The sequence below is a fragment of the Otolemur garnettii genome, unplaced genomic scaffold (assembly GCF_000181295.1).
Source record: "Otolemur garnettii isolate 467f Iridium unplaced genomic scaffold, OtoGar3 scaffold00002, whole genome shotgun sequence".
In the NCBI taxonomy this organism is placed as follows: Eukaryota; Metazoa; Chordata; class Mammalia; order Primates; family Galagidae; genus Otolemur; species Otolemur garnettii.
This window is the reverse complement of record NW_003852397.1, coordinates 40488763-40516357: the sequence shown is the minus strand read 5'-3', so window position 1 is coordinate 40516357 and position 27595 is coordinate 40488763. Positions and strand designations below refer to the sequence as shown.

The 27595-nt window shown below is 37.2% G+C and overlaps 1 protein-coding gene across 2 annotated transcripts in view; it reads right to left on the bottom strand.

Annotated features, from left to right (window-relative positions):
• Positions 1–27595, bottom strand: part of LOC100944131 (ubiquitin-conjugating enzyme E2 E2) — a 385813-nt gene that overhangs the window by 71428 nt on the left and 286790 nt on the right. For both annotated transcript variants that reach the window (XM_012806185.2, XM_023513730.1), the window contains exon 4: positions 14861–14993. In XM_012806185.2, coding sequence (XP_012661639.1) covers positions 14861–14993 — 133 coding nt within the window. The remainder of the gene's footprint in view (positions 1–14860; positions 14994–27595) is intronic.

Below are 27595 nucleotides of genomic sequence, written 5' to 3'. Positions count from 1 at the left end.
TATCATAGATTGAAGGTTACAGGCAGATCCTTCTTGAATGCTAGTATTCTACCAACCAGTTACACCCCTGAGGTGATCACATCATTGTTTGTTTACACCCACTAACAGTATCTTCTTATTTTGATAGGCATAATCAAATCTCTCAGATGGGTTGGGCACCGTGGCTCAGACCTGTAATCCTAACACTCTGGGAGGCACAGGCAGGTGGATTGCCTGAGCTTACAAGTTTGAGACCAGCCTGAGCCAGAGCAAGACCCTGTCTCTAAAAATAGCCAGGCGCTGCAGCAGGTGCCTGTAGTCCCAGCTACTTGGGAAGCTAAGGTAAGATAATCACTTAAGACCAAGAGTTTGATGTTGCTGTGAGCTGTGACGCCATAGCAGTCTACAGAGGGTGACAAAGTGAGATTCTGTCTCAAAAACAACATACCTCTCAGATGTCTTTTTGGTTATAATGGTCAATGTCACTGGCCTAGTACCAAAACAAACAGTCCAGCTTGGCAGTCATAAATGTGAAGTTATTATTTACAACCAGAGAAACTGTAAATAGTAGGGCCCAAAAGGTACACTGGGCTGCTGTAAACTTCATTTGGGGTGCATTCCTTTAGGCAAGAGAAAGAATTCTAAACAGAATGAAAACCCAGTTTTGGTAGATGTGGAAGAGGTTCGGTAAGTGAATTTTAGATCTGGCCAAACCACCAAATAAATTGATACAAAGCAGGGCTCTAGTGGGATAATTTGTGATTTATCCTTTATCAACCATGTAGCAGTGATTTAAATGGAGACATAACTGGTATGCTTATCAAAGCTATGGTCAACATAAAGCTGGATAGACAGTTAACATACTTATCAAAAATATGCCAACTATGGAAAAAAAATACAAATTTAACAAGAAAAAGACTCTTACATTTAGGTTCAAAGCAGTAATTTTCATAAGATGGAGAAAATCTGGCCTAAATGTAATAATACGGGGATTTTTCAAAGGAAACTACTAAAAACCATCTGGAACAAGATATAGAATATTGCCAGCACCCTAGAATCTCCCTTGTGCCTGGCATAATCAAACCCTACAAATGTAACCACTATTCTGACTCCTACACAGTAGTTTTTCCTGTTTTGAACTTACATAAATGGAATCATATGTGGGGTGGGACACGGTGGCTCACGCCTGTAATCCTAGCAATCTGGGAGGCTGAGGCAGGTGGATTGCTTGAGTTCATGAGTTTAAGACCAGCCTCAGTCAGAGCAAGACCCTATCTCTATAAAATAGCCAGGCGTTGTGGTGGGTGCCTGTAGTTCTAGCTACTTGGGAGACTGAGGCAAGTGAATTGCTCGAGCCCAGGAGTTTGAGGTTGCTGTGAGCTATGGTACCACATCACTCTACCAGGGGCGACAAAGTGAGCCTCTGTCTCAAAGATTAAAAAAAGATGCAAACAAATAAAAAAAACAAACAAAAAACAAAACATATTTATGTATCTATCTTCTTTTTTTCAGTATCATATTTGTGAGATTTACATGTATACGTGTTGCCAACCATTGTGTACTTTTTACTTCATCATTAAACAATATTTTATTATATAAATATAGCATAATTTTTTCCTATTATTATACATACAGTCTGCCCCCCAACCAAGAATTTTTCTGCTTAAATATAACAAATGAGGCTAAGATATAATAGTTGTGCAATGTAACAAGATGGTAGCAAAGACAAAGTTTACAGACTCTTCTTTGCCTAAATCTGGCTTTGGAAACAAGCACATACATTGATTTGGCTTTCACGATATGACTTCATGAAGCTGTAAAAATGGCACAGAAAAATGAATACATTTGTACTATATTACTGAAGGGAAGATATCTATAGGAAAAAGTACTTGATCCTTGGAATATATTATTGTGCTTTGCAAATCTGGCCCACGTGCTGAGAGTATTACTTGAACTGATAAAGATGCAAATTATTTGCTTATAATTTTTGTCAACAGATGGTCTGCATAAAATACAGGCTAAACACGTCATAAAATCAAGAGTATCATATTCCTAACAAGATAGAAATAAAAACTCAAGTCTTTTCTTTAACATGAATTCACTCTGGGAGGCTAAGCCATGTGGACTGCTTGAGCTCACAAGTTCAAGACCGGCTGCCTGAGCAAGATTGAGACCCTGTCTCTAAAAATAGCTGGGTGTTGTGGTGGGTGCCTGTAGTCCCAGCTACTCAGGAGGATGAAGCAAAAGAATCACTTGAGCCCAGGAGTTTGAGGTTGCTGTGAGCTAAGATGTCACAGTACTCTATTGGGGGCAACAAAGTGAGACTCTGTCTCAAAAACAAAAAGAGAAAAGCCAAAAAGCAGTGTGAAGTGGAAAGTTTCATGAAAAAAATCGTCAAGCTGAAGTGGTAGAAATAACTAGTGTGGGTCTAATTTATATACAGAAGGTAGTCAGGAAATGCAACTCTTAGGATCTACCACTGAAAATGAGGCCTGAAGAATGAGAAAGGTGTCAATCACATGAGGAATCAGATCAAACATGTTCCTAGCAGATGGATCAGCAAATCCTAAGGTCCTAAAAATAAAAAGGAAGCCCAGGAAGGCTGCAGTGTGGTGAGGCAGGGAGAGAGATCATGCGAGGCCTTATCCAGGAAAGCTTAGATTTTATTGTAGGTGCAATGAAGCCACTGAAGGACAGTGATAAATCACTGACAGTTAAAAAGATGAAAGGAACGTTAGAGATGGTTAAATCTCTTTCTATAGATGAAAATACGAAGTTCCAAAAAGTTTAGGGTCATCAAAGTTGCAAGTCTGAAGCATGTAGAGAGGGGTCCAGAATAGATTTCTATAATGTTTCTTTTTAATAAGAGGCCAACTTTTTTTTGTTGTTGTTTTGTTTTTTTTGAGACAGGAGCCTCCAGCTGTCCCCCTGGGTAGAGTGCCATGGCATTTCAGCTCACAGCAACCTCCAACTCTTGGGCTCAAGCGAGTCTCCTGCCTCAGCCTCCCAAGTAGCTGGGACCACAGGTGCGCGACACAGCGCCCAGCTATTTTTTTTTTTTTTTGGTTGCAGTCGCCATTGTTGTTTGGTGGGCCCCGGCTGGATTCCAACCTGCTACCTTGGGTGTACGTGGCTGGCGCTTTAGCCACTTGAGCCACAGGCGCCGAGCCAAGAGGCCAACTTTTGGACAAATGAAAAAGTATTATTTCACTTATATTGAGAAAAATGCAATGATAATTAAATATCTTTCTCTATATTGGATTAGTAAAGGTCAAACATTTGATGACACACAGCATTTGAGGATGCAGGAAAATGGTAGGTACACCTACCTAAGTTGGGGCTAGACCTTTGTGTAACTTCTTGGCACAGCAACCGGGTAATACCTATTAAAATTGAATATATACATATCTTTTGTCCTAGTATTAACTCCAATTCTAAGAATTTATCCTATAGACATATTTGTACAAGCCCACAAAGACAATATGAACAAAGATACTCAGTGAAACTTTATTTGTGATACCAAAAGACTAGGAGAAGCCTATGTGTGCTGGACAATCTGAAGAAGGAAAATAAAATTTAAAAAAATATTTAGGGTGGCACCTGTGGCTCAAAGGAGCAGGGCGCCGGCCCCATATACCGGAGGTGGTGGGTTCAAACCTGCCCCCAGCCAAAAACTGGAAAAAAAAAACCAAACCTATATATATGAATATGAAATAATCTCCAACATGGTAATTGCAAAAAGCAAATGCAGAAAACTTTTGCCATTTGGATTTTTTCTTATATACATATATATTACCTATTTAAAACTAATTTTAAAAATGAAATAGTCTCATTTTATGAGCAAATCACTCTAAGAAGCAGTGCTATTTTAAAGGGAGGAAAGTAAAGAGAAAAGAATAGAAATGAGGAAAATAATCAGAAATAATTTGAAATAAACATACTGCTTTATATATTACTTTCTTACTGCATGAATTACTGTTATTATTTATATAATCCACAGAGTTTAAAATAAGTTAGTTGCCAAGTATAGGGGAAACATACATATTCAATATACTTTACAAATAGTTATTTATAACCTGGTAAATGCCAAAACAAAACCTTATTATTTAACCTTAATTCTCCACAAAAACAGAGGTAAAAAGGACTTATCCCATAAACTACAGAAAACACAAGGGGTAATCTAAAATGTGGCTATAGGCAATAAGCTGATTTACTGTGTGCTTTCAGCAAGATCACTTCTCAGCTCAGCTTGTTCAGGTGTGAAAAGAGGGGGCTACTGGCCTGGAAATCGGGATGCCAAGAGTTCAAATTCCGGTCCTGGCACTTACTAGCTATGTGATCATAATCACATTGCTTAATTCCTCTAAATTTTAGTTTCCTGTGACAGCTGAAACAGAAACCAAAGGCTCAAGGGGAGTTTGAAAAAAGTAACTTAGTCTATTTCCCTGCAGTAGTCTACTTCAACTATAGGTAATTATTTTGACTTATTTTACACAAAAACAGAGGCACTATTTACTGATTTAGGCACTTGTGGGAAGATTACTTTATTTGACCAGTTTAATTGTTCATGCTTTCATGATTTATTAACAAGAAATGAGGTCTTCTTTCTTTTAATAAGAGCATGACAATTGTATGAGGTATTATTGTGGAAGCTGTCTAGCTCTATATGGAAATAACTTTCCAATCCCTAAATAGTGAGAACATAATGAGAAAAGAGAAAAGGTTGGTTCTGTTAGTCTTTTCAATTATCAGTTTTTTCCTTTGGAAAACCCATTCTGGAAATTTATAGGTCCAAATATTCAGATTAGGTTGAAAATCACACATTTCTATGGGTGAGATGATTTATTCTAGCCTCTGATCCCAAAATCTATTTATCTGCTAACTTCCAAATCTGTATCTCTAGTTTACATGAACACCAGACCTATAAAGCTGTCAGCTGAACATTTCCTACCCAGATGTCCTATAAATTTTCTTATAGGCAACACATCCCCCTCTAACTATTCAGTTCAGAAACGAGAGAGTCCTCCCTGGTCCAATCAGTCACCACTAATGGTGACAAGACCAGGGTGGTCTGTCTGCAGACATGGATGTCCACCCTGTCTCCAATCAGTCACCACCAACGGTGACAAGACCAGGGTGATCTGTCTGTAGACATGGAAGTCTATTTCGTGTCTTCATCTGGTTCCAGGGGACATTTGGCAGTATCTGGAAAAATTTTTATTTGTTACAGTGGAGACAAAGGGACATTGCTAATGACACTTGCTGGAGGCCACAAATGCTGCTATGTATCCTACAGTGCAAAAGATAGCCTTCTACAACAAAGTATTATGGTAGAACCTCTGTAAATTGACCACCGAAAGGACTGTGACCCACTGGTCAACATAGAGAACTTCCATTGAGTACATGTGGAACATTGTGGTACATGCCCCACCTGTGAAAATTAGGTCACTTTAAGAAGGTGGTCGATGTAGGGAGGTGGTCAACCAGGGAGGTTCTATTATATCTTATTTAAAACATCAATTGTGCCCAAACTGAAAAATCCCGTTCTCTTATATTCCAAACATAAAATCTATGCAACAAAGGGCACATTCTGTTCACTTCTGTGTGTTTAGTATCTGGAGCACTATAAGACACATACATATTTATTAAATAAAGAAATAAAAAAAGAGTTCATACATTATTCTACTTGCTTTTATCCTTATAGCTTAGTCTTAGTTCTTTTCTGGTCTAGACTACTGCATTAGCTCCTAAAAGATCCCTCTGTCTCCGTGATCCCCAGGGCTGTATCTTATTAATCTTCACAAAACAAGGTCCTACAAAACAACAGTGGTTCAATATCTCTGCTTTAAAAATGAGCCTTAAAATAAATATTTTTAAAAGTGACTAACTTATAAGAACTTTGGTGGGTTTCTGCTAACACAACTGCTAAAATACTGGTAACATAGGAAAAACGTAATTGATGACTTACAATAGCTATAACTATACAAGTCAGTATGAACCAATTAATCTGATCCCAGATTCATTTTATTAAGAATCTTTACTTTCTGTCTTTGTTTTCCTTAGTTTCTACAAGGCAAGACCTGCATAATACCTGTAAAAGGTCAGCTGGCCGTATCTTCTAATTCAGTAACCAGCCATGATTACACACTGACTCTGATGGACAGCTGGGAACATTCCTTTCTCCCTGCTTCATTTTCTCTGGACCTGCCTGAGCAAGTCAGAGAGATAGCTCCAACTCTAAGGAGGAAAACATCAAGAAAACTTGATCATTTGCCACAAAGAATTGATATTTAATTTGGTAATCAGTCTTAAAAATGAAGTGAGACCTGCCCATTCTACCCGAACTTAACAAAGTAACATTAAATATAGTTATCCAAGCAAGTACCATTAACATGTAAAAATACTACATTTTTTCTTACGTATAGAAAGTACTATTCCCCCTCCCCCCCCATTTCTCAAGTGGACAACAAAATATGACTTTCAAATTTACATATGTTTTATTATTTATTTAGATAAGAGTCTTTTTCTGTTGCCCTGGGGAGAGTGCTGTGGCATCAGCCTAGCTCACAGCAACCTGAAATTCTCAGGTTCAAGTAATCTTCCTGCCTCAGATTCCCAAGTAGCTGAGACTACTACCACAATGCTTGGCTAATTTTTCTATTTTTAGTAGAGACAGGATCTTGTTCTTGAACTCCTGAGCTCAAGCAATCCTCTTGAGTCGGTCTCTTAGAGTGCTAGAATTACAGGTGTGACCCATAGCACCCATCCTGGTTTTTGAGTATATAAATAATCGACATAGGGTATCTGTTCCATGTCTTCATCTGGTTCCATCAGGGGCCCTTTTCTGCAAAATTACTAAAATGCCAAATGTAAAGTGTCTTCTGGCTTAATCTTGGAGAAGGTTTTCCTCTTTACAAAACTATTCCTTTCAATATCACCTTATTGTCCTTGAACTTTCTGTGACTCAGTGTTTCTCTCAGAATTCCCAGCGTTACTGTTTTCTGGGATTAGTGAGTGAATCGCTCACTACTCTGATATTTGGGATACTGAAAATTTCTCTCTTCAGAAAATGAAAGTGAGGAGAAGGTGTCACTTGTGTAGGATCTGGGAATCTTGCCTTGAAAAAGTTGCCTTCTTTCCCTGGTCCTGACTGCAAACAAGTTCACTAGCCAAGCATCTGAATGTATTACTTGAGTCTCCTCTGTCCACATAACTTCCCTGCAGAAAACATTTTTCGGAAGGAATGGAAATCTGTCTACCCCTCCCGGTTATGCTAACAGTAGTATCAACCAAAGACAATTCCCATTTGGGGTGAAGTCACACCCACAAAGAAAGGAACTCCAGAGTATAGAGGGCACAGCAAAATAGTTTTTTGAAACCCAGGCAGGGCTTTGATGGGGGGAGTGCCAGTAGATTTCAGAGATTACACGCCACCTCCATTAGAACTCATGCAAAGTTATAGGTGGCTGAGTTGATCCAAATTGATAGATTAAGTTGGTTTGACAATCAGCACTTACCAGGAAACAATAATAAACTAATGGTCCTTCTCTACAGACTACAGAAAGCTAGAGAGACAGGTATCCTCCTAAAATATAACTACATTAAACTTCCTGTCAGCAAATGGCTGGTTCCCGTTAGCCTCTAAGTATTTTTAATTTGGTTTATAACAAAAAAGTTTTTATTACTTGTCCAGAAAACAAACAAAATTCAATCTTACTTCTTAGTAATTCTGATATTGATGGTTGCTGAAAGTGGTGGTTGGACACACAGACAAAATGTGTACTTTTTTAAAAGCACAGAAACAATGATTCATTTTTGATTATTACACTCATTTGGGAATTCCACACAAAATTAAAGAACACTATCATATTTTTAAAGGTTTATCAAAAAGGAACATGGACCAAAAAGAAAAAATATTAACTCATATGATATAAGTAATTCTATTAGATACTAAGGATACACAGCTGTTTTGATTCCCGTTAAGTGTGAAAACATGGAATGATTTCTTCTTTCGCTTAAAGCCAGGACAATGCAAAAACCAGAATTTATCGTTCAATATAGATAAAATACCTAAGTCTCTGTGAATGAGGAACACACTGGAGAAAAGCCCCCAGAGTCCTTGGAAAGAGGATCTTGGCAAAACTGAAAGTCATTCTACATCTAACATTCTTTCCTCTTGTACCGTCTCTTCCTCTCCCCACAAAAATATGTGGGTTTGGAGAATGGTCTGATAAAATTAGTTTATACCAGAGTGCATAATCTAGGAACAAATGTTCCTTCTTCCAGGGCTATAAAAAATTTCAATCTTCTCTATAACTAGAATGAAAGGCCCATTTCAGAACTGGGCTTGGATTCTAGTTTTGCTACCTACTTTGTGTGTAGCCCACCACTCCACTCAACCTCCATGGACCTCAGTTCCCTGATCCACTAAGTGAGGGATAACGAACAAGTTTTGATAGCACAGTCATATGTATTAAATTAATTCAGCAAATTTTTATCATTCTACAACCAGGGAATACAGGAGTGACTTTAAAATAGACAAAGTATGCTTATGGAGCTTATATGCAAACTGGGGAAAGGCAGACAAAATAAACAAATAAAGAACTATATAATATAATGCTGGGGGGAGAATTGTTATAGCCAAAAACCAAGTACGATGGTGAAGCTTATAGGGAATATGAGACTGAAATTTGTCATGCAAAAGCCTCTCTGAGTAGAAACTTGACGGGAGGAATGAGTGAGACATGACTTTGTTGGGGGATAAAGGAATAGAAAGAATGTGAAGAAGCATGCTTGGAGTACTGACAAAAAGTGATGGTGGATGATTTTGAAAAGTATATTGTGGTGATATCCAGATAGCTGGGAATCAGAAGACATTTTAAGCAAAGAAATGACATAATCTGACACATTATAAAAGGAATCTTTCCCTGTAGGGTAAACACGGCAAGATGGACAAGGAGCAAGGCAGAAGCAAGGAGCCCTGACAGCAGAATTCCACAATAACCCGGGGAAGGAAGCAGTTGGTGGTGGCTTCGGCCAAAGTGATATTAGGGTGATGTGATGAGAAATGGTTAAGATTCTGAATTTATTTTGAAGATTGAGCCAGTGGCACTAGGTGTCTCCTGGCAGTGTGGGAAAACTCAAGATGATGGAAACGTTTTTAGCTTTGGTGACTGGATAGAGATATTCTTTGAGATGGGGAAGATTGCAGGCACTGGACTAGCTGCAGTGGGACTAGGGTGTGTAATTGAAAGTTTGGTTTTAAACTTGTAAAGTCTGAGATGACTACTGGATGTTCAACTGAAGATGTCAAATTCAAAATGTATGAAAGGACTTGATTTACGGCCAACCTGTATGTGAATGTATGAACTCTGATAAAAAAAAAAAGTTAATTCATGTCATTCCATGACAACTGTGTGTTCTCTAAACAAGGCCAAAGTAAAGGACAGGGCACACATGTTCTTTCTGAAAATCCTGGGAAACACATTCAACTTTCTTCTTTGAGCAGCAGCAGCAGCAACAACCATTTTAAAAAAGGACACAATAGTAACCAAGTTAAGATAAAGGTGCTGAACTTTAGTTACAGATTGCTCTCCAGCTTTCAAATGCTGGATACTATAACTAGCTACTGTTTTCATGAGTAGCCTTGACCTGTTAATTTAAGTAAAAATCCAATAAAGAAATAAAGATTTTGAAAACCCCAAAACATAAATGATCTATTTCACTGTCTGAAAGTAGTTCCTATTAGATGACATTTCATTAGTAAGCAATGGATAATTGGCTTTTATAAACCATCACCACCAAATCCATAGACATATGATATGCTCTGAACTAATATCTCTAAGATAGATTTAAAAATGTATTTGAGGCTGGGTGTGGTGGCTCACACCTGTGATGCTAGCACTCTGGGAGGCCAAGGCAGGAGTATCACTTGAGCCTGAGGAGTTGGAGAACAGCCTAAGCCAAGAGTGAGACCCAGTCTCTACTGACAATGGAAAAATTAGCCTGGTGGTGTGGTTGGCGCCTAGAGGCCAACCTGCTTGGGAGACTGAACCCAGGAGTTTGAGGTTGCTGTGAGCTAGGCTGATGCCACAGCACTCTAGCTTGAGTAGTAGAGTGAGACTGTGTCTTAAAGAAAAAAAAAAAAAAGAAGAAAAAAAAGTATTTTATAAAATTTGTAGTAAAAGAACTATACCAAAAAGCTTTTTAATATTATTCTTAATTTGTTTCACACACATATTTCTATGTATGAATATAATTTTTTTTAAACACTTGAGGCACAAATTTTATCATTCCTTTTTGGAGAAGATCCATTGGCAGATACTGTCTCACCATTACCAAAGAAAATAATGTTTTCTATTAATAGATATGAATAGTACCACAACATGTCTGGCCAGAGCCTAAGTTGCTGAGATACTGAAAATCAATTCCAAAGATGCTTAACTGTCCTATCTAATCTTAAATCTATTTAGAATCCTTATGTTTCTTTATAACATGTGTTACTATGTCATTCATAGTAAGAAAGAAAAGGACAAATTAAGAATCAATTTGTCTGTAAAAACAGATAACCTGACCTATTACCATACATGATTCTTTAGCTTAGGATGTATGTCATTATACACAGAGTATCAGAATGTTTTCAGTTTGTTTGGTGGGGAAAAAATATATAGGAATGTAATATTCCATCATTTTGCTTCTGAATTCAAGTAATTTGTTAATTTTATTTGGTATAAGACCTTTAAGAAAGCAATCATAAGATATCATTTTTGATTTACTGAACTGACAGAGACTTTAAAAATTCATAATTCTCAAAGCTGAGGAGAGTGTAAGTATTAAAATGATGGGCTGGTATAAACTGATAGAATTTTTCTGGAGTACAATTTATCAAACCTTACCAAAAATGTTTAAACTCCTTACCTGAAAATTCCATGTCAACAAATTTAGCTTCAGAAAATAATCATACAAGTATATGAAATATCTAATTAAAAGGATGACTGTAACAGAAGCAATGACAAGAACTTAAAATGTCCAACCACAGAAACCTGATTAAATTTTGTTATTTTATGTAATGAAATACTATGTAGCCTCTATAATTTTAACACAATTAAATACTCACTGGAAATCTATAGTGTTGGGTGAAAATATATGTTAGGTAATATGTAATTATGAAGCCATGGGGAATGTGGCTCATTTTTGGTAAAAAGATGTGTGTATGTATATATGCAGAAAACAAAAATCTCATAGGCGCCGTGGCTCACACACCTATAATCCTAGCACTCTGGGAGGCTGAGGAGGCCTACTCCTGAGCTCAGGAGTTTGAGAGCAGCCTGAGCAAGAGCAAGACCCCATCTCTAAAAAATGGCCAGATATTATGGTGGGTACCTCTAGTTCCAGCTACTTCGGTGGCTGAGGCAAGAGGATCACTTGAGTCCAAGAGTTTGAGACTGCTGTGACAGCTATGACAGCACAGCACTCTATTGAGGGTGACAAAATAAGACTCTATCTCAAAAAAACAAACAAAAAAAAATAGCAAAAAATCTCAAAAAAAGATATACCAAAATGTCATGAATAATGAGTTTTGGGGCTATGATTATAGCTAAATATCTTCCTTTTTGCTTATCTGCAATGGCTTTTTATTCCATAAGAGATGTAGACTGTAAAATTAGAAACATTAAAGTAGGGTGGTGCCTATGGCTCAAAGGAGTAGGGCAGTGGCCCCATATACTGGAGTTGGTGGGTTCAAATCCAGCCCTGGCCAAAAACTGTAAAAAAACCAACCAAACAAACAAAAAAAATTAAAGTATTCACATATTAATCCTTATTTTAAAAGTACAGATTTTGAGAACTCTGAGGAGTTATGAATAAGAAATGTAATCCCCAACAAAATATAAAGCACTTCTGCTTTACAAATACAGATACCTGAATTATAGTGCTTGCTTTGGCAGCACATATACAGATACCTGAATTATAACATCAAAATATATGTTCACACTATAAAATAAATATGGTGTTAAAACCTTTTGGACATACAATCAGTTTATTACCCTTTTCTTCTTGGCAATAATGCATTATTCTTAGACTTTCACTAGACAAATATTTTCCCAGAGAGAATACTATCATTGGTGGTTAAGTACTCAACTGAAGACTTGGTGTCAAATACAGCTGACAATGTCTTATAGCCAACCTATACCATAGTCCCTGAAATATGGAGGACAAATGTTAAATTCTTTCCATGCCCTATTTTTACTAATAAACTTCTCAATTCGGAGGTTAAGTACACAGATCCCAGAGTCAGAGTTCAATAGATTGCTGGTTGTGTATTCTTGGAAAACCTCTGTAAGCCTCATCTAAGTTTTCTCATCCATGAGGGGGGAGCACCCTAGACTTTAATTGGAGTATTTTAGGAGAAGAGATGAGTTGGCACAGCTGATGTCTAGAACAGGGCTTGACTCAGTAAAGAAACTCAACAGTAGTAATGACTCTCTTCCTCTTGCTTTTTCTAGCTTCATTTAATATACAAATTTCTGTCATGTAGAACTTGGATAAGAACACACATTTTCTGAGACCACACCAGACCACACCAGATTTACAAGCAGTTCAGCTGCCTGGTCTGAGTTTTCCTTCCTCTTCTACATCTTGTACATCCTTTATTGTAGAGGTTGTCAAAGAAAAGAGCCTCCTATCACTGAGTACAATAGGTACTTCAGGTGATTTATGGGCTGGTCCAAAGTAGAAAATGAATGTACAAAGTTCCCAATCAGTAAAAGAAAGTATTAGATTTACTATGGCTTTGTCATGGAAAATCTACCAAATGCAAGCTCTGGGTGGTAACCAGTGCCACCCGTCCAGTACACTTGAATAAAATGTATTGTGTAATGAAATAAGGAACATGGGCTTTGGGGCTAGACTTCCCAAGTTTAAATCTTAACACGATGACTGTTGCACAACGCTGGGCAAGTTAGTTTATTTGTGCCCTAATTAGTAAAATGAGAATAATTGTAATTATTACTTATTATTGCTTTAATATCATAGTGTTAGGTTAAGCAGTTAGTTAGAAATGAACAGTGTGGGTGGTGGGTGCTATTTTGGACTGGCTTAAGTCAGGCTGGCTTGAATTATAATGGGAATGGAGCTAATCAAAACTTCCTGGGGACTTGCAGGTGAGTTGCAAGAGGCTAATCAATGTCACAGGGACTTTCTGACATGGACAGACAGATGTGGTCATACTGACTTGGGTTGTTTTGGAACCCTAGGGAAGGGGCTCCCAAGAAAGCAGATGACATGTCAAAGGGGTCCTTAAAGACTAATCATATGTTTGGTCTACAATAGAGGGTCTCCAAAGACTGACCAATCAGAAAGAGGCAGAGAAACCACAAAGTGGAAATGCCTTTGTATCAATGTCTCTCTATTGAATTCACTAACTCTCTAAGTGAATTATTCTCATTAACAGTAAAAAATCACATTCCCCACCATCATGATAGTTTACAAATACTATGAGAACACCTGGAAATTGACTTACAAGGATAGAAAAGGGGAAGGTTCTTAATTCCAGGAATTCTCCACCATTTCCCAAGAAAAACCACAAACATTCATCTCCCACTTAATATAAAATTAGACAATCAGCATAAAAGGAGAAAGCTTATTAAACCAAGTGTCTCCTTTACTTGCAGGGGTGACCCATTCCTTATTTGGAACATACTATGCTATAACCTTTAATAAAACTTTGGCACTCTGCCTGCTTTCACCTGCTTGCTCTGCTTGTTCATTCTATCAACTCAGTATCAGTAACCATTCTTCAGAACTGGGAACCAAGAACCTGGGAACATGGGGACCTGACACCTGGCCCCTCAACACCTAACAAAAGCACTATCCAAGCATTAATGGAAAGAAGAAAAAAGAAAGAATAGGAGGAAAAAAAAAAAAAACAGGAGGAAAGGACAGAAAACTCATGGTGAAGGTCTAGTTTTATTCTTATTTTTAAAAATTGTTTACTCCAACCTACAATTCAAAGAAGTTTCATTTTCCTGTGCACTGAGAAATTAATTCAGGGCCAGATGAGAATTTTTAAAACACAGAGTCAGTATCTCAGGACGATTTCCTCTGTTATACTGGAGAACAAATGCTAATGGACATGATATTTATAAGAGTCAAATGATTGGCTTATAGCCAGTAGAAAGGAATATAAAGACATCTTAAAACATATAATCTTGGCTTAAGTAAATAGAGCTCTTCTCTGTCCTGAATGCACTGCACTCTTGTGCTTTCTTTTGACATGGACATGAATAAATTAGTTTTCATTAATTCATCAGTTTTATTAATGAATTATAAATACTTCTTTACTACATTTCCTTGGCATGATTTTTAAACCTCTGTGGGCCACACTTTCCATTTTAGTACATGTGTATTTCAGGTGAGCAGCCAAACCTTAGAAGTACCAAAACTTAAAGCTACACAGCTAGTGCTATAAATCCTGCCTTGGTGAGGCTTCCTCTGCAGTTATCCTGAATTCTGAGCTTGGATTTGCTCTGGCTCTGGTTCTAGGGTATGTCTGGTTGTCTGGGCTCTCACAATAGCCCTAGCCCAACCTTACTCCCCCATTACCAGCCATAAAACCGCAATGTTTTATATTACAGTGAAACAAATACCACAGAGAGGAGACAATAAAAAAGGATGAGAAAAAGGAAACTGTAATAAAAAGCTGGGACTGGGTAGTACCTTATAATTGTTCATGCTGTTTTCTTTCACACACTACTATCTTGGGAAGCTGTCTATGCTAACAGAATAGACATGCATTCTTACATATGCATTTTTGAGAATATTATATGTAAATACACATATAATCATATATATTGCTAAAAATGGATAAATACTTCATACTGACCTTAGGGGGCTTAAATGGATAGTCTGGTGAAAAGGTAATGTCAAGAAAGAACACCCCTCCTTCATAGACAGATCCTGGGGGTCCCAATATAGTTGACCTCCATTCATAAATGTTGTCTCCTTTGGGTCCAGCACTGAAATAAGACATACAAATGAAATGTGCTTAGAAATTACAGAAAGCCTGGAATTTAAAAAATCTATTTATGGTAACAATAAATTGAGCAATTCAACAAAAAACAGAACAAAGTTAATAGATTAATTGTTATGATTCATATTGTCAATATTCTATAAATGAAATGTGTTGATATTACTTAACAAAACAGAACCAAGAAGACAGATCCTGTTTTGTTATTCATAACCCTAAGCATATGTTACGAAAGAAACCAAGGACCAGAGGTAGGAGGCCAAATATTTAACAAAAGTATAAAATTATTTGTGAAGTCAAAGAGACAAAATTCAAAGTGAGAAAGGCTGTTGGAGCACAACTACTCTAACCCTGAGGACACAAATGAGGTCCATGGAGATTAGAAAATAATCATCATGCAAACACTCAGCTCAAATATCATATCCCATTGGAATTCTTTTTCTTTTTTATAACTGAAGGCTGGAGTACAGTGATACAATCATAGCTTACTATAACCTCCAACTCCCAGGCTCAAACTATCTGCCCTGCCTCAGCCCCCCAAGTGGCTGAAACTATAGGCACATGCCACCATGCCCAGCTAGTTTTTCTTCCTTTCTTTCTCCCCACTCAAAGGACTGCCCAATCCATAAATCAGACCAGTGAGGCCTGGAGATGATAAAATGTGTCATTTTATTTTATAACTATGTTTTGCAAAATTGCTTCTTCTATCCCTCCCAAGAACTTCCTTGAGGAATAGATTTTTGCCTTGTTCTTAGTGCCTAGTAAGGAAAGGTTCCTTAGATGATAGCAAAAAGAGAGGAAGCCACTTGGCTACTAGCAGCAAGGATACATTCCTGAGTCTCAGAGAAATTTTCTGGGAAAAATAAAGCCCACAATTAAAAGGCTTGGGAAAGAGTTTACTACCAACAAAGATTTAGTTTCTTTTCCCTCTCATTTTGAAATTAAAAAAAAAAAACTCAGCAAAATTGGAATAGAAGCTGATTTAAGCTGATTAAAAAAACATCTCTGTAGGAGACCAGATGACTCAAGGGAAGGAGAAGCAAGAGTTAAGCTTTGAACACTCTATAAGAAACACCTGTGATATAACAACTCCATAACACCTTGGTGATAAGGGCATGGGGAAGGGATTTGGTTCTCCTTAGCAAGAGAGCATGAGCATCAGTGCTTTGTGGTCTCCACACCTGTGGTGTAAATAGCCACGGGATCATTTCTATAAGTAGCTGCAGGAGAGGTTAGTCCGGATTCATTTGTTCTCTCACGGACTTGTTCACTCTCTTTTGCTCCTCCTGCACGGAGGGTGCCTACCCAGTACCCTTCTATGATGACTGCTAAGATTCACTCTCCTACTGTTTCTCTCTCTCTCTCTCTCCCCCCTGCTAAGACAAATTGCCCTCGGGCACGTAAGGGGAGTTTATCCCAAGCAAGGTAGCATAGCGGTCCGTTTCTGGACAGTGAGATAGGCCACGGCAGCAACCTGGCGACCCTGGCACTGACAAATCTCATAGTAACTGTTGTATTCAATGGAAAAATACTAAAAGCACTCCCTTAAAATTGAGGAACAAGACAAGGATGCCCACTGTTTCTACTTCTAATCAGTACTGTACTAGAGATTATATTCAGCAAAGTATGATGGAAAAACATAAGAAAAAATAAAAAATGAACTGGAGTGGAAGAAATGAAGCTCTTAGCATTTATAGCATTTATGTTCATGGAAAAATTATCCAAAATATATGTAATTTACTAAACTTAATAAAAGAGTTTAGCAAAGTGGCTAGATATAAGATCAATATACAAGTACCAACTTCATTTCAAAACACTGAAAATTAAAATTGCATTTTTACAATGATTGACATTAGCATTAAAAATGCAAGAAACCTATGAATAAATTTCATGAAAGATACATAAGATCTTTATGGACAAAATTATAAAACTTATTGAAATACACTCAAGAGAGCTAAATAAAATGAGAGAGATAATCAGGTTTATGGGTAGGAAAGGGAGGCTTAACATGACTAGCTCCATTTTGCTTCTGATCCCCTGCAGAAACCTTCTGCTTAGCTGTGCACACAGGCCAGTCAATTATGGGAAGAATTTAATCTGTAGCTCAGTTCTAGAAGAAAGATGACTATCGCCCCTTTCTTAAAACTAACTCCTGGGGAGATAAGAAAACTATGCATACAAGTAACAATGTTATGTTAAAAATTTATAGGCACATCATGGCTTGACCTATATCCTTCAAAGTTAACTGATGAGGAACAATGAAGTTTTACAACTTCACTGAACTCTCCCTGATGCCCAGGTGTCTATGTTCCTGGGTTACCTCTTCCAAATCCCCTCCACATCCCCTTTCCCTTAACATAATAAGGAGCCTAAAGTTGATGTAACTTAAGATGGTTCTTTAGGACATTAGTCCTCCATCTTCTCAGTTTGCTGGCTCTGCAAATAAAAAGCATTTTCCTTGCACCAAGACGGTCTTTTGACTTACTGGCTGTCCTACTAGCTGGGACTAGGTTATAGATAGAAGAAAATTTCCCCAATGGATCTGTTATGATTCCAATCAAAGTCTAACAGTTTTAAAAAATGAAACTTGACAAGTTAATTCTAAAATCTATTTGGAAGCTCATATAAACTCTTCAAACTTTTCCATACACATATGGAAACCTGATTTATGTCAGAACTGATGGGATTAGAAAACTAGTTTTTGTATTTTGAAAACAAATTGGATTTTTATGTTCAATAAATATTAAAAAACTCTCCTGTACAAGGATTAAATATTTAAATACAAAAGTCAAAATTTTAGTCAAGCTGATGAAAGTGACAAAGCAAGGCAACAAATTGAGGAAAGACAATTGGGTTATATAAAAGCAAACAAATTCTAGTGTCCAGAATATACAAGTTCCTAAGAATCAGTAAGAAAAAAACTAACTCCATTAAAAGAAATATGAATAAAAATTTCCAAAAAAAGGAAACACAAAAGGCCAATAGGAAAAATGCTCAGTCTCAATAAATCAGGCAAATGAAATTCACAAATGACAATTCAATAATAATATTTCACAGACTGTATAGGTAAAAATAAATGACTGACAAAACTATGTGTTGATGAGGATGTCAAACAACTGTAACTGCTACATACTGCTGACGTGTGTTCAAACACTTTGGATAAGAACACAGATTTATCCAGTTAAGCTAAATATACAGTTGACCCTTGAACAACATAAGTTTGAAATGTATGGGTCCAAGTTGACAATATTTTTTTCACTAAGTATAGTGGAAATTTTTTGAGATTTGTGACAATCTGAAAAAACTTACAGATGGACCATACAACCTGAAATATCAAAAAAATTAAGAAAATGTTAGGTATGTCATGAATGCATGAAACATATGTACTTACTCAACTATTTAGTCATTTACTACTATAAAATATACACAAACCTCTAATAAAAAGTCGAAATGTATTAAAACTCACATACTTACCATTCGTGGCACCATTCACAATCAAAGAAAAATGCAAACAAACATAAAGGTGCAGTATTAAATCATAACTACAGAAATCAACCGTAGTACATACTTTATAAATGGAATAATTTTTAACCACCTCTTGTTGCTACTGTGGTGAGCTCAAGCACTGCAAGTATCTGCTCAAAACCCGTGGTGCCACTAGTCATTTCTCCACGATCAGTTCATCTCTCCAGTAAATTGTGTACTGCAGTAAAAGTGATCTGTCACAACTGTGTATTTTTCATTGTGTTTTGTGCAATATGGTAAACCTAAAGAACACCATGGGACCCACAGAAAGTGCCACTAGTAAACTGGAAGTGCTTCCAAGAAGCACAGTCATGTCAGTATGAGACAAATTTGAATTACTTGTTATGTGCCTTAGATTGAGGCCTGCAGTTGTGGCTGCCCACCATTTCAGACAATTTACCTTGTAAACAGATAATATAAACTTAAAGTTCTGATAAATATACTGCAGTACTCTAAATATATTTCCTTTTCTCTATTTTTATTTATTTATTTTGAGACTGAGTTTCACTTCATTACCCTTGGTAAAGTGCTGTGGTATCATATCTCACAGCAACCCCAAACTCTTGGGGGTTCAAGTGATCCCCTTACCTCAACCTCCCAAGTAGCTGGGACTATAAGCACCTGCCAGAATGCCAGGCTAGTTTTAGAGACTGGTCTTGCTCTTGCTCAGGCTGGTCTTAAACTCCTGAGCTCAGGCAATCCACCCACTTGGGCCTCCCAGTGTTGGGATTATAAGCATGAGCCTCTGCACTTGGCCTTTCCTTAATTTTTAAATAATATTTTCTTTTTTCTAGCCAACTTTATTCTATGGATACAGTATACAATACATATAACACAAAAAATGTGTTAACCATATTATCAGTAAGGCTTCTTCTGATCAACAGTAGGCTATTAGTAGTTAAATTTGGAGGGAGTCTATATGTATACCATGGAATACTAACTACTCTGCCATAAAAAAGATGGAGACTCTACACCTTTTGTATTAACCTGCACAGAGTTGGAGAGCATTCTCTTTAGTAATGTATCACAACAATGGAAAAGCAAGTATCCAATATACTCCATACTAATATGAAGTTAGCAGACAAACTAATACATGCCCACAGAAGAGAAAACTCAATTCAATTCAAGTTGGGGGGAGGAAGGAGAGAAGAGAAGGGAGGTGGCTTGGTGTGCTCCCACCTAAGGGCACAATGTAAGGGTATGTGGCACACCTCCCTACAAAAAGGATCTCACCTAACAAATGCAAACCTTGTGATCTAATCAGATGTACCCTAATACTAATTTGAAATTTTAAAAAATTAGAGAGGGGCAGTCAAAAGTTATCTATGAACTTAGACTGCACAGAGGATCAACTTCTTTAACTGCCATGTTGTTCAAGGGTCAACTCTGCTCCTATTTTATAGCATAGCAATTGCTTTCCTAGGTATGTATCACTGAGAGACCGCGACACGTGTGTACCAGGAGACATGTACAGAGAATGTTCATGGAAGTATTATATGTAATAGCAAAACTGGAAACAACACAAATGCTCACTGACAGAAAAAGGAATAAAGGAATATTATACATCTTTGAAAAAGTAACATGAATCTTGAAGATACTGAATAAAAAAAGGAAGTCTAACAAAACGTATATAGTAAGATACTATTTCTACAATGCTTAAAAACAAGCAAATAAGAAAATACATTGTGGAGGGACACATAAATATGGGTGAAGGCAAGAAAATGAGTATGAAAAAAGTGCAGAAGGTGGTTCCCTGGGTGGGAACAAAGGTTGGAGGAGCACACAGGAGCTTTGAGAGTTCTGGGTACTTCTCAGTGTGTGTGGTGGATTCAAGAGTTATCTGTTTTATTACTAGGCTTTGTAACCTACTTACATATTAGGCATGTTCTTATGTTTTTATCAAATTTTTATTAAGAAAAAAGTATTTTAAATGTCTACCCAATGGTATGTGAGAAAGGTTGCAATATATGTGCAGTGTGATCCTGCTGTATTAAATTTAAAAAAATCCCATTGTATAAATACCTTATATTGTTTATGAATACGTGTCTTTGTCAAAGTTGTTTAAGAAACAGATTGCACAGATATACCTAAATTTATGACAGTGGTTGTGCAAAGAACAAGGGGCGAGGAGGAGTGGGAGAAGGCAAGAAAGAGTTCTACTAGAGATGAGAAATCAGAGTACAATTTTATCTCTGGTGTTTAATTTCCCTTATTTAAGAAAAGATGAAGTAAATAAAATCATATTACAGCTCTCCTAGCTTATCAGAAAGGGCTGAAACTTATCGAGAAGCAGTGAAGGAACCAGAGGACAGCATTCCTGTCCCACCTTCCCTCTTATCTACCAATCCTGTAACTGGCAATGAGGCACAGACTATGTTCAGCCCAGATGACAATAAAGCTTTGGCAAGTAGCCTCTGTTGCCAGACAAGCTCACTCACTCGGATGATAATAATACACAGTTAGGCCCTGAGCTATAATTAAACTCAATAGGAATAGATAAGTTTATCAGAAGGAAGAGCTTAGATGTACAGTAAATTATAGGTTTATAGTTACGAAATTACTTTAAGGTAGATGAAGAAATTAGTTAAAAAGAAATCATATAGGAGACTACACAGCTATAAAATAATGTGCACAAACACGTCTCAAATACAAAGATAAAATTTCTCTGACTCATTTTCAGGAATTTTTAAGATGATCTTCCAAGAGTGGTAATATCAAATAGTGCTGTGGAGGAAGGAGCTCAAAAGTCTAAGCCAGCAGGTATCTCACCAGGGAGGGCGATGTCTGCACATAATGAAACTCAAACTGTGTCCATTCTAAATTGTATTTGGCTCTCTGTAAGAACTCCAAATTTTACTGGTTCTTTGAAGTTAGCTGTCTAACAGTCGACTAAAATAACATAGTATTATTACTCTGAGTTGGTTTTGCTGTTTACGTATGCTTTTTAAAGAAAGAGCCAGTAGCAACAAATTGTCTTGAAAACTAGTATTTCCAGATTGACTCTTAGCAATGTAGCCTACCATTTCAGAAACAGCATGTCTGCATCATTTGTAATCCCAAAGCTAATAGCAGTCAGTGGTTCTTGAACTACACAGCCCTCTGCCCCACTCACATTTGGAAATGGCCCAGTTGAGAACACTTTGTGTAAAAGTCCAGAACACCATGCTATACAGTACAGTAGCCCTAGAGGCTGTGGAGCATTTGAATGTGGCTAGCAAATTGAGATGTGCTGTAAATGTAAAATACACACCAAATTTTGAAGACCATGCAAAGGAAAATAAAACATCTCATTAATATTTTAACTTAATATTCATCTACTTTGTTTAGTAATAAACAATTACATGTTGAAATGGCAATATGTGGGATACAGTGTGCTAAAATGTATTAAAATAGATTTCACTACTTTCTTTTTGCTTTTTAAAGTGTGGTTACTAGAGAATTTAAAATTACACATGTGGCTCACTTTATATTTCTATTCTACTGTTTGAAAGCAGTGCTACCCCATAAAACTTCTGTGATAAAGTATTCTAGTTTTCTTACCTTTATTCAGTTGGGCAGCCACTAGCCACATGTGGTTTTTAAAATCCTTCAAATGAGGATGGTAAGATTACAACTAATTTCAACCGACCCTAATGAAATTAAATTTAAATAGCTACCTATAGGGGCTAGTGCCTACTGCATTGAACAGTATTGGTCTAGAGTCCCATATTGACTAAAATGATTTTTAATGTCAGAATTTTTTATATCTATTTGAAACAGAAGAACAGACTTGTTTATGCTTTACTGAATTAAAGAAATGAGAAGCAAATGTTTTATAACAATGGTAATTTAATGATTACTTCTCTCCTAAATTGATCAAATAAAATTTAGTGCCAGAGGACATTTGCAACATAGAGTAGTGGTAAACAGCAGAAACAGAAATAGGCTCTATCAGGGGAGTCCAAACTGTGGCCCATGGGCCACAAGTGGATTATGTGAGGATGTTTTGCTTATCTATTGTGGCTGATTATCACGAAAATTATGCACAGATTTTTTTTTTTTTTTTTCTGGTTAGCTGTTGTTAAGTGTTTGTGCATTTCATGTGTGGCCCAAGACAACTACTCTTCTTTCAACGTGGCACACAGAAGCCAAAAAGTTGGACACCTCTGCAAGTCTAGAGTGTGACTTGCTCATCTGAACCCTGGCCCTGCCATTTAAAACCTGTTACAACCCTGGGTAAATGTATATACTCCTTGCATGTTTTACATTTCCTCATCTGCAAAATGGAATAATTATAGTCCAATTTCATGAAGCAACTTAAATTTTTAGTAGAATTGCAGTCACACAACTTGGAAAATGGAGCCTGTGATAGCTTCCAAATAGATATTAGCTGCTACTGTGGTTGCTGCTGCATGTTGTGGATTATATAGAAATTTACAAACACACTCAAAAAGGTTAATTGCCTTGCAAATTTATAAAAAGAGTTTCAGGATCTAGAAAACAAGCTACTAAAACCTCTATAGTGAAAATGACAATCATCATTATCATCGTCATCCTTCAACCTAATCTCGTGGAGTGTATTTTGGTAGGGCAGAACTTTTTGGCAATCATCCAAATTCACAGCTGCTATTTTCAGGCAATCCAAATTGTCAGTGAACAGAGCATTTATTTAACATCAGAATTTTGACATTTGAGGCTATTTAGCAGCAATGCTTTCCTACTTGCAATAAAATGATCAATTCTCCTAATATTTACAGATTTTATTTTTTGAGTAAAACTAAAGCTAATACTCATAGTTAAATTTCAAAATAAAATTAAATAACTGCAAATATAAGCAATTACAAATTAGTTGAATGCCCAAGGTTGCTGAAGAAAAATCCTGCTAGAGAATCAATGCTATAAACTACGCTCAGCTTCCCATGCTATAACCCTATGTACGGCTGGAACACAACATACAATGAAAATGAAGAAACAGAGTAGGCCCTCATTGTCCTCGTTTAAGATGATAAGATGCTTTCAACATACTGAATATTTTCACAGTGCTGTGCCAGGGCTATGATTCCAGGTGCTTTGTCTGTTGCCTTTCCCCCAAACACTGACTTTGGGACAGGTAAAGAGGAAGGATGCTTGGGCAATGGTGGGAGATTCTGGCTCCATAGGACTATCTCTAATGATACCTTCATAAGTACGATAACAATGGCACCTCAATCAAAGGGTTATTAGAACGTTTTATGGCACTAATACAAATAAATGCTTTCAATGCTGAATAAACATTAGCTGTTTGTATTTGTATAAATCTTGATTGTAAGGGATTATAATTTTGATGGCATAGCTGGAATAAATCATAGGGAAATGGGCCTTTTAAAATTAGTATTCATGGAAAAGACTACCTAAAAATAAAAGCTTTTTTTTTTTTGAGACAAAGTCTGACTACGTTGTCCTTGGCAGAATGCCGTGGCATCACAGTTCACAGCAACTTCAAACTCTTGGGCTCAAGCAATTCAATTGCTTCAGCCTCCCAAGTAGCTGGGACTATAGGTGCCCACCACAACTCCCAGCTATTTTTTGGTTGCAGCTGTCATTGTTGTTTAGCAGGCCTGAGCCAGGCTTGAACCCGCCAGCCTCAGTGTATGTGGCTGGTGCCCTACTCACTGAGCTACAGGTGCCGAGCCTAAAAATAAAAGTTTTAACTGCAGCAGATACCTAAACCATATATTTAGAAATTCAAGTATGCCACAGAGTAAGTGAGAGTTGCTGTTTGTTAGTCCTAAGACCCAGGGAGATTCTCCTAAAGTGTGTATGTGTGACTCACTAGGTAGGGAGGTATCTTGTCTGAGGAACAGGTGATTACTTCCTGCAGACCCAAAGTTAAACCAATTAAAGATGATCATGAGGGAAGGGGCCTGAAACTGATGGGGACAGGGTGGTGAGAAGATAGTACGAGGGGATTTTTCAGATCCTCTAGCAACCCCTGCTAAAAGGGATTGTAAGACTCCATGGAACTGAATTCATCCCTTCCAGTGAGCAGACACATTGTTCACACTCAAATGGTGTATTACACCTATGTCCAAAGTTCCTTTGGAAACTAGCTACAGGAATACTAAGCTTCTGGCTTACAACACAATAATGTGTTTCCTCTAGTGTCCACCTCCCTCTAACTTAGGGTACTACTTCAATTTGCTTGTCCTTTTCAATGATACCTCTTCTGTGTCTCCTCATGAGTTCCACTCTCAGTCACCTTGTCTTCTCACCTTCGTTCTCCGTATCTCATTATCCACCTTTGCTAATCCAACACACAGTGACAACATTCTTAACCTAGTCAGAAAACTAAGAGTCATCCTTTACTACGTTCCTCCTTCTTCTCTAAATTCTCCAAATCCTCTCAAATCTTACTTCATAGTATCTCTCTGTAATCTGTCTTTTGGCTGCATCAACTCTCACTTAGGTTATGGTACCAGCATCCTCTGTAGTTTCTTGCCTACAGTCTTGCCTTCCTCCAATGTATCTACCAAGCTGCAGCTAGGGAAATATCCGGAAACTTTTAAATGTGAATCTTTTTGTTTCTCTGCTTCTCCAAGATCAAGCCCAAATTTCATTGTAGCATATAAAGTCTTTCATAAAGATTTGGTTCCCACTTAATACATTTTTGTTCTCATCCCTTGCCACTCCCAGAACTCTCCTCCCACTGTAGTCTCCAATCATACTGAAATTTACCTGCAAAACTTTCAAGGGAACTGGGCTCTTTCTTGCCTCCTGGCTTTGCATAAGATGTTTGTAGGTCTGACTGTTCTATCTGACCTTTAGGCTTTCTTACCTGCATTCTTCTCTAGAACATCTTCCCTAGCTTCTACTGGCTGCATTAGGTTTTCCTTTGGAAGTGGTCATGTTCTACACCAATATAAGCATTATAAAATAGAGATACACACAGGACCTTTAATTCTGAGCAAAGAGGAAATATTAAGGTAGAGCATGATGGGAATCATAGGAAAAAGGAACTCTATCTTGATAGTGAAAAGGCATCCTCTTTGCCCCTGAAAGTGTTGAGTCAGGCCAGTTCTATTAGTTATATTGTATTTGACAGATCTAATTAAGAATAGTGTTTCATAAACTCCTGAATTTTCTTTTTTTTTGGAGAGTCTCCCTCTGTTGCTAACTCTAGTTCAGTGGCATCACTGTAGCTCAATGGAACCTCCAATTCTTGGGCCCAAGTGATTCTTCTATCTCAGCCTTCTGAGTATCTGAGAGTGTAAGAGCCCACCACAAAGCTCTGCTAATTTTTTCTACTTTTAGTAGAAATGGGGTCTCACTCTTACTCAGGTTGGTCTCAGTTCAACCAATCCACCCACCCACCCCACCCAGCCTCCCTATGTATTTGTATTCAGTAATTTCTTCCTTTTTCTTTATTTTTCTTTTCTTTTTAATTATTTTTTAAACCCAATACTGCCAAAGTCTACTGAAACATCTTAGGAAGCTAGGATATAATGGTGCTGACAGAAAGACACATTTCATATATTGAACTCCCAGCAAAACTAGGCTGTTAGTCTTTTATCTTTTATGAGCCTTTCTAATAGTCCTTAGGTTCTAATTCTCCTGAAGGGTCCAAGGAAAATAATTATCTTATACTTTTTGACAATGAGTATTTAATAAAAAAAAGGATATTTACTTTTATTCATACTTTCTAGGTATGAGATGTAAAGATGAGGAAAGAATCATTTTGGCCAACTGTAGTTACCTTTCACCATATCTTAAAAGGCACTATTGTTATCTATTTTGCCTGTACCCTTTACTGACACTGACATTGTCATGAACTTAGCAGAGAGGAAGAAACAGGAGGAAAAGAGGATTTTAAACCAAAAAACCCCACTGCTTAATAATCAGTATATTTCCGTTTCCTAGAGAAGTCAGCAGCTAATAAGACAGCATGCCTAGTGAGTGAACTAGCCTTCTAGAAGCCACTGAGAAAGGAAGACTCAGGAAGCTGTGAACCCCCTACTAGATTTCTCCACCTTTTTTTGTGTGAACTGTGTTTATATTTAATTTCCCCAAAGTGTGATATATTGCAGTGACTGTACAACTATGCAATGGACCTGAAGTTTTAAGAGACAGAACTGTGTAAAGTAGTGAGCAGGCAAAGTACAGAAACTGGGAAGCAGGAAGACTACAGGGAAAAACTTGAGCATTCTTCCTTTTCCTTTTAAGCTACATTTTTACAATACACATTCACTTATAAGCACAATGTCAAGCCACAGAGGCAATAAGGTTACAATTATAAAACTTTATTTTGTTTGCAGTTTTGGCCGGGGCTGGGTTTGAACCCACCAACTCCGGTATAGGGGGCCGGCGCCCTACTCCTTTGAGCCACAGGCGCCACCCAATTATAAAAACTTTAGAAACCATCTAGTTCATAACATAACGCAAAACATACATTAGAGCTGAACTAGAAGTACACTGAGTTGGACAAACAGGCATAAAGTCAATCAGAATTACCTAAAATACTGAACTAAATATTACAAAATTTTAAATCCTTATTTGAAAGAACCCTAGAAAGGAGTTAACTGAGTGGTTGACAACCTTTTCCTCTTCCTTTTCCAATATACCTTTCTCTCCTTGCAGTAAAAAAGACCCACTTCAGCAGTGATTCTCAACATATATGGGGGAAGGAGAAAGGAACTATTAGAAAAAAAAATGAAACAGCTCCTCCCCTACTAAGAATCACTTCAATCCAAAGCCTTCATTTCAGAGGAGGTAATTTTAGGGGTAGCAAAGTGAAGTGCTTTCTCCAAGGCCATACCAAGAGAAGAAAATCTGAGCCTCTAATTCTAAAGTGGAGCTCTTACTCTGTCACAGCTCCTGCCAATTTAGATAAAAAGGCCGAAGTAAAATAAACAAAAACCAGAAATAAACAAACAAAAACCTGAACTGTTACTATTAGGATAAACTGTCCTGTTAAAGACAGGGAGCAGAAATCAATACCAACATCTGGAGATACTCTTTAAACTATTCATCCTGGGCATGTTCCAAAGATTTGTTAAACTGTCATTTTTATTTCAGCTACCAATTTTTTTTTTTTTTTTTTTTTTAGTTTTT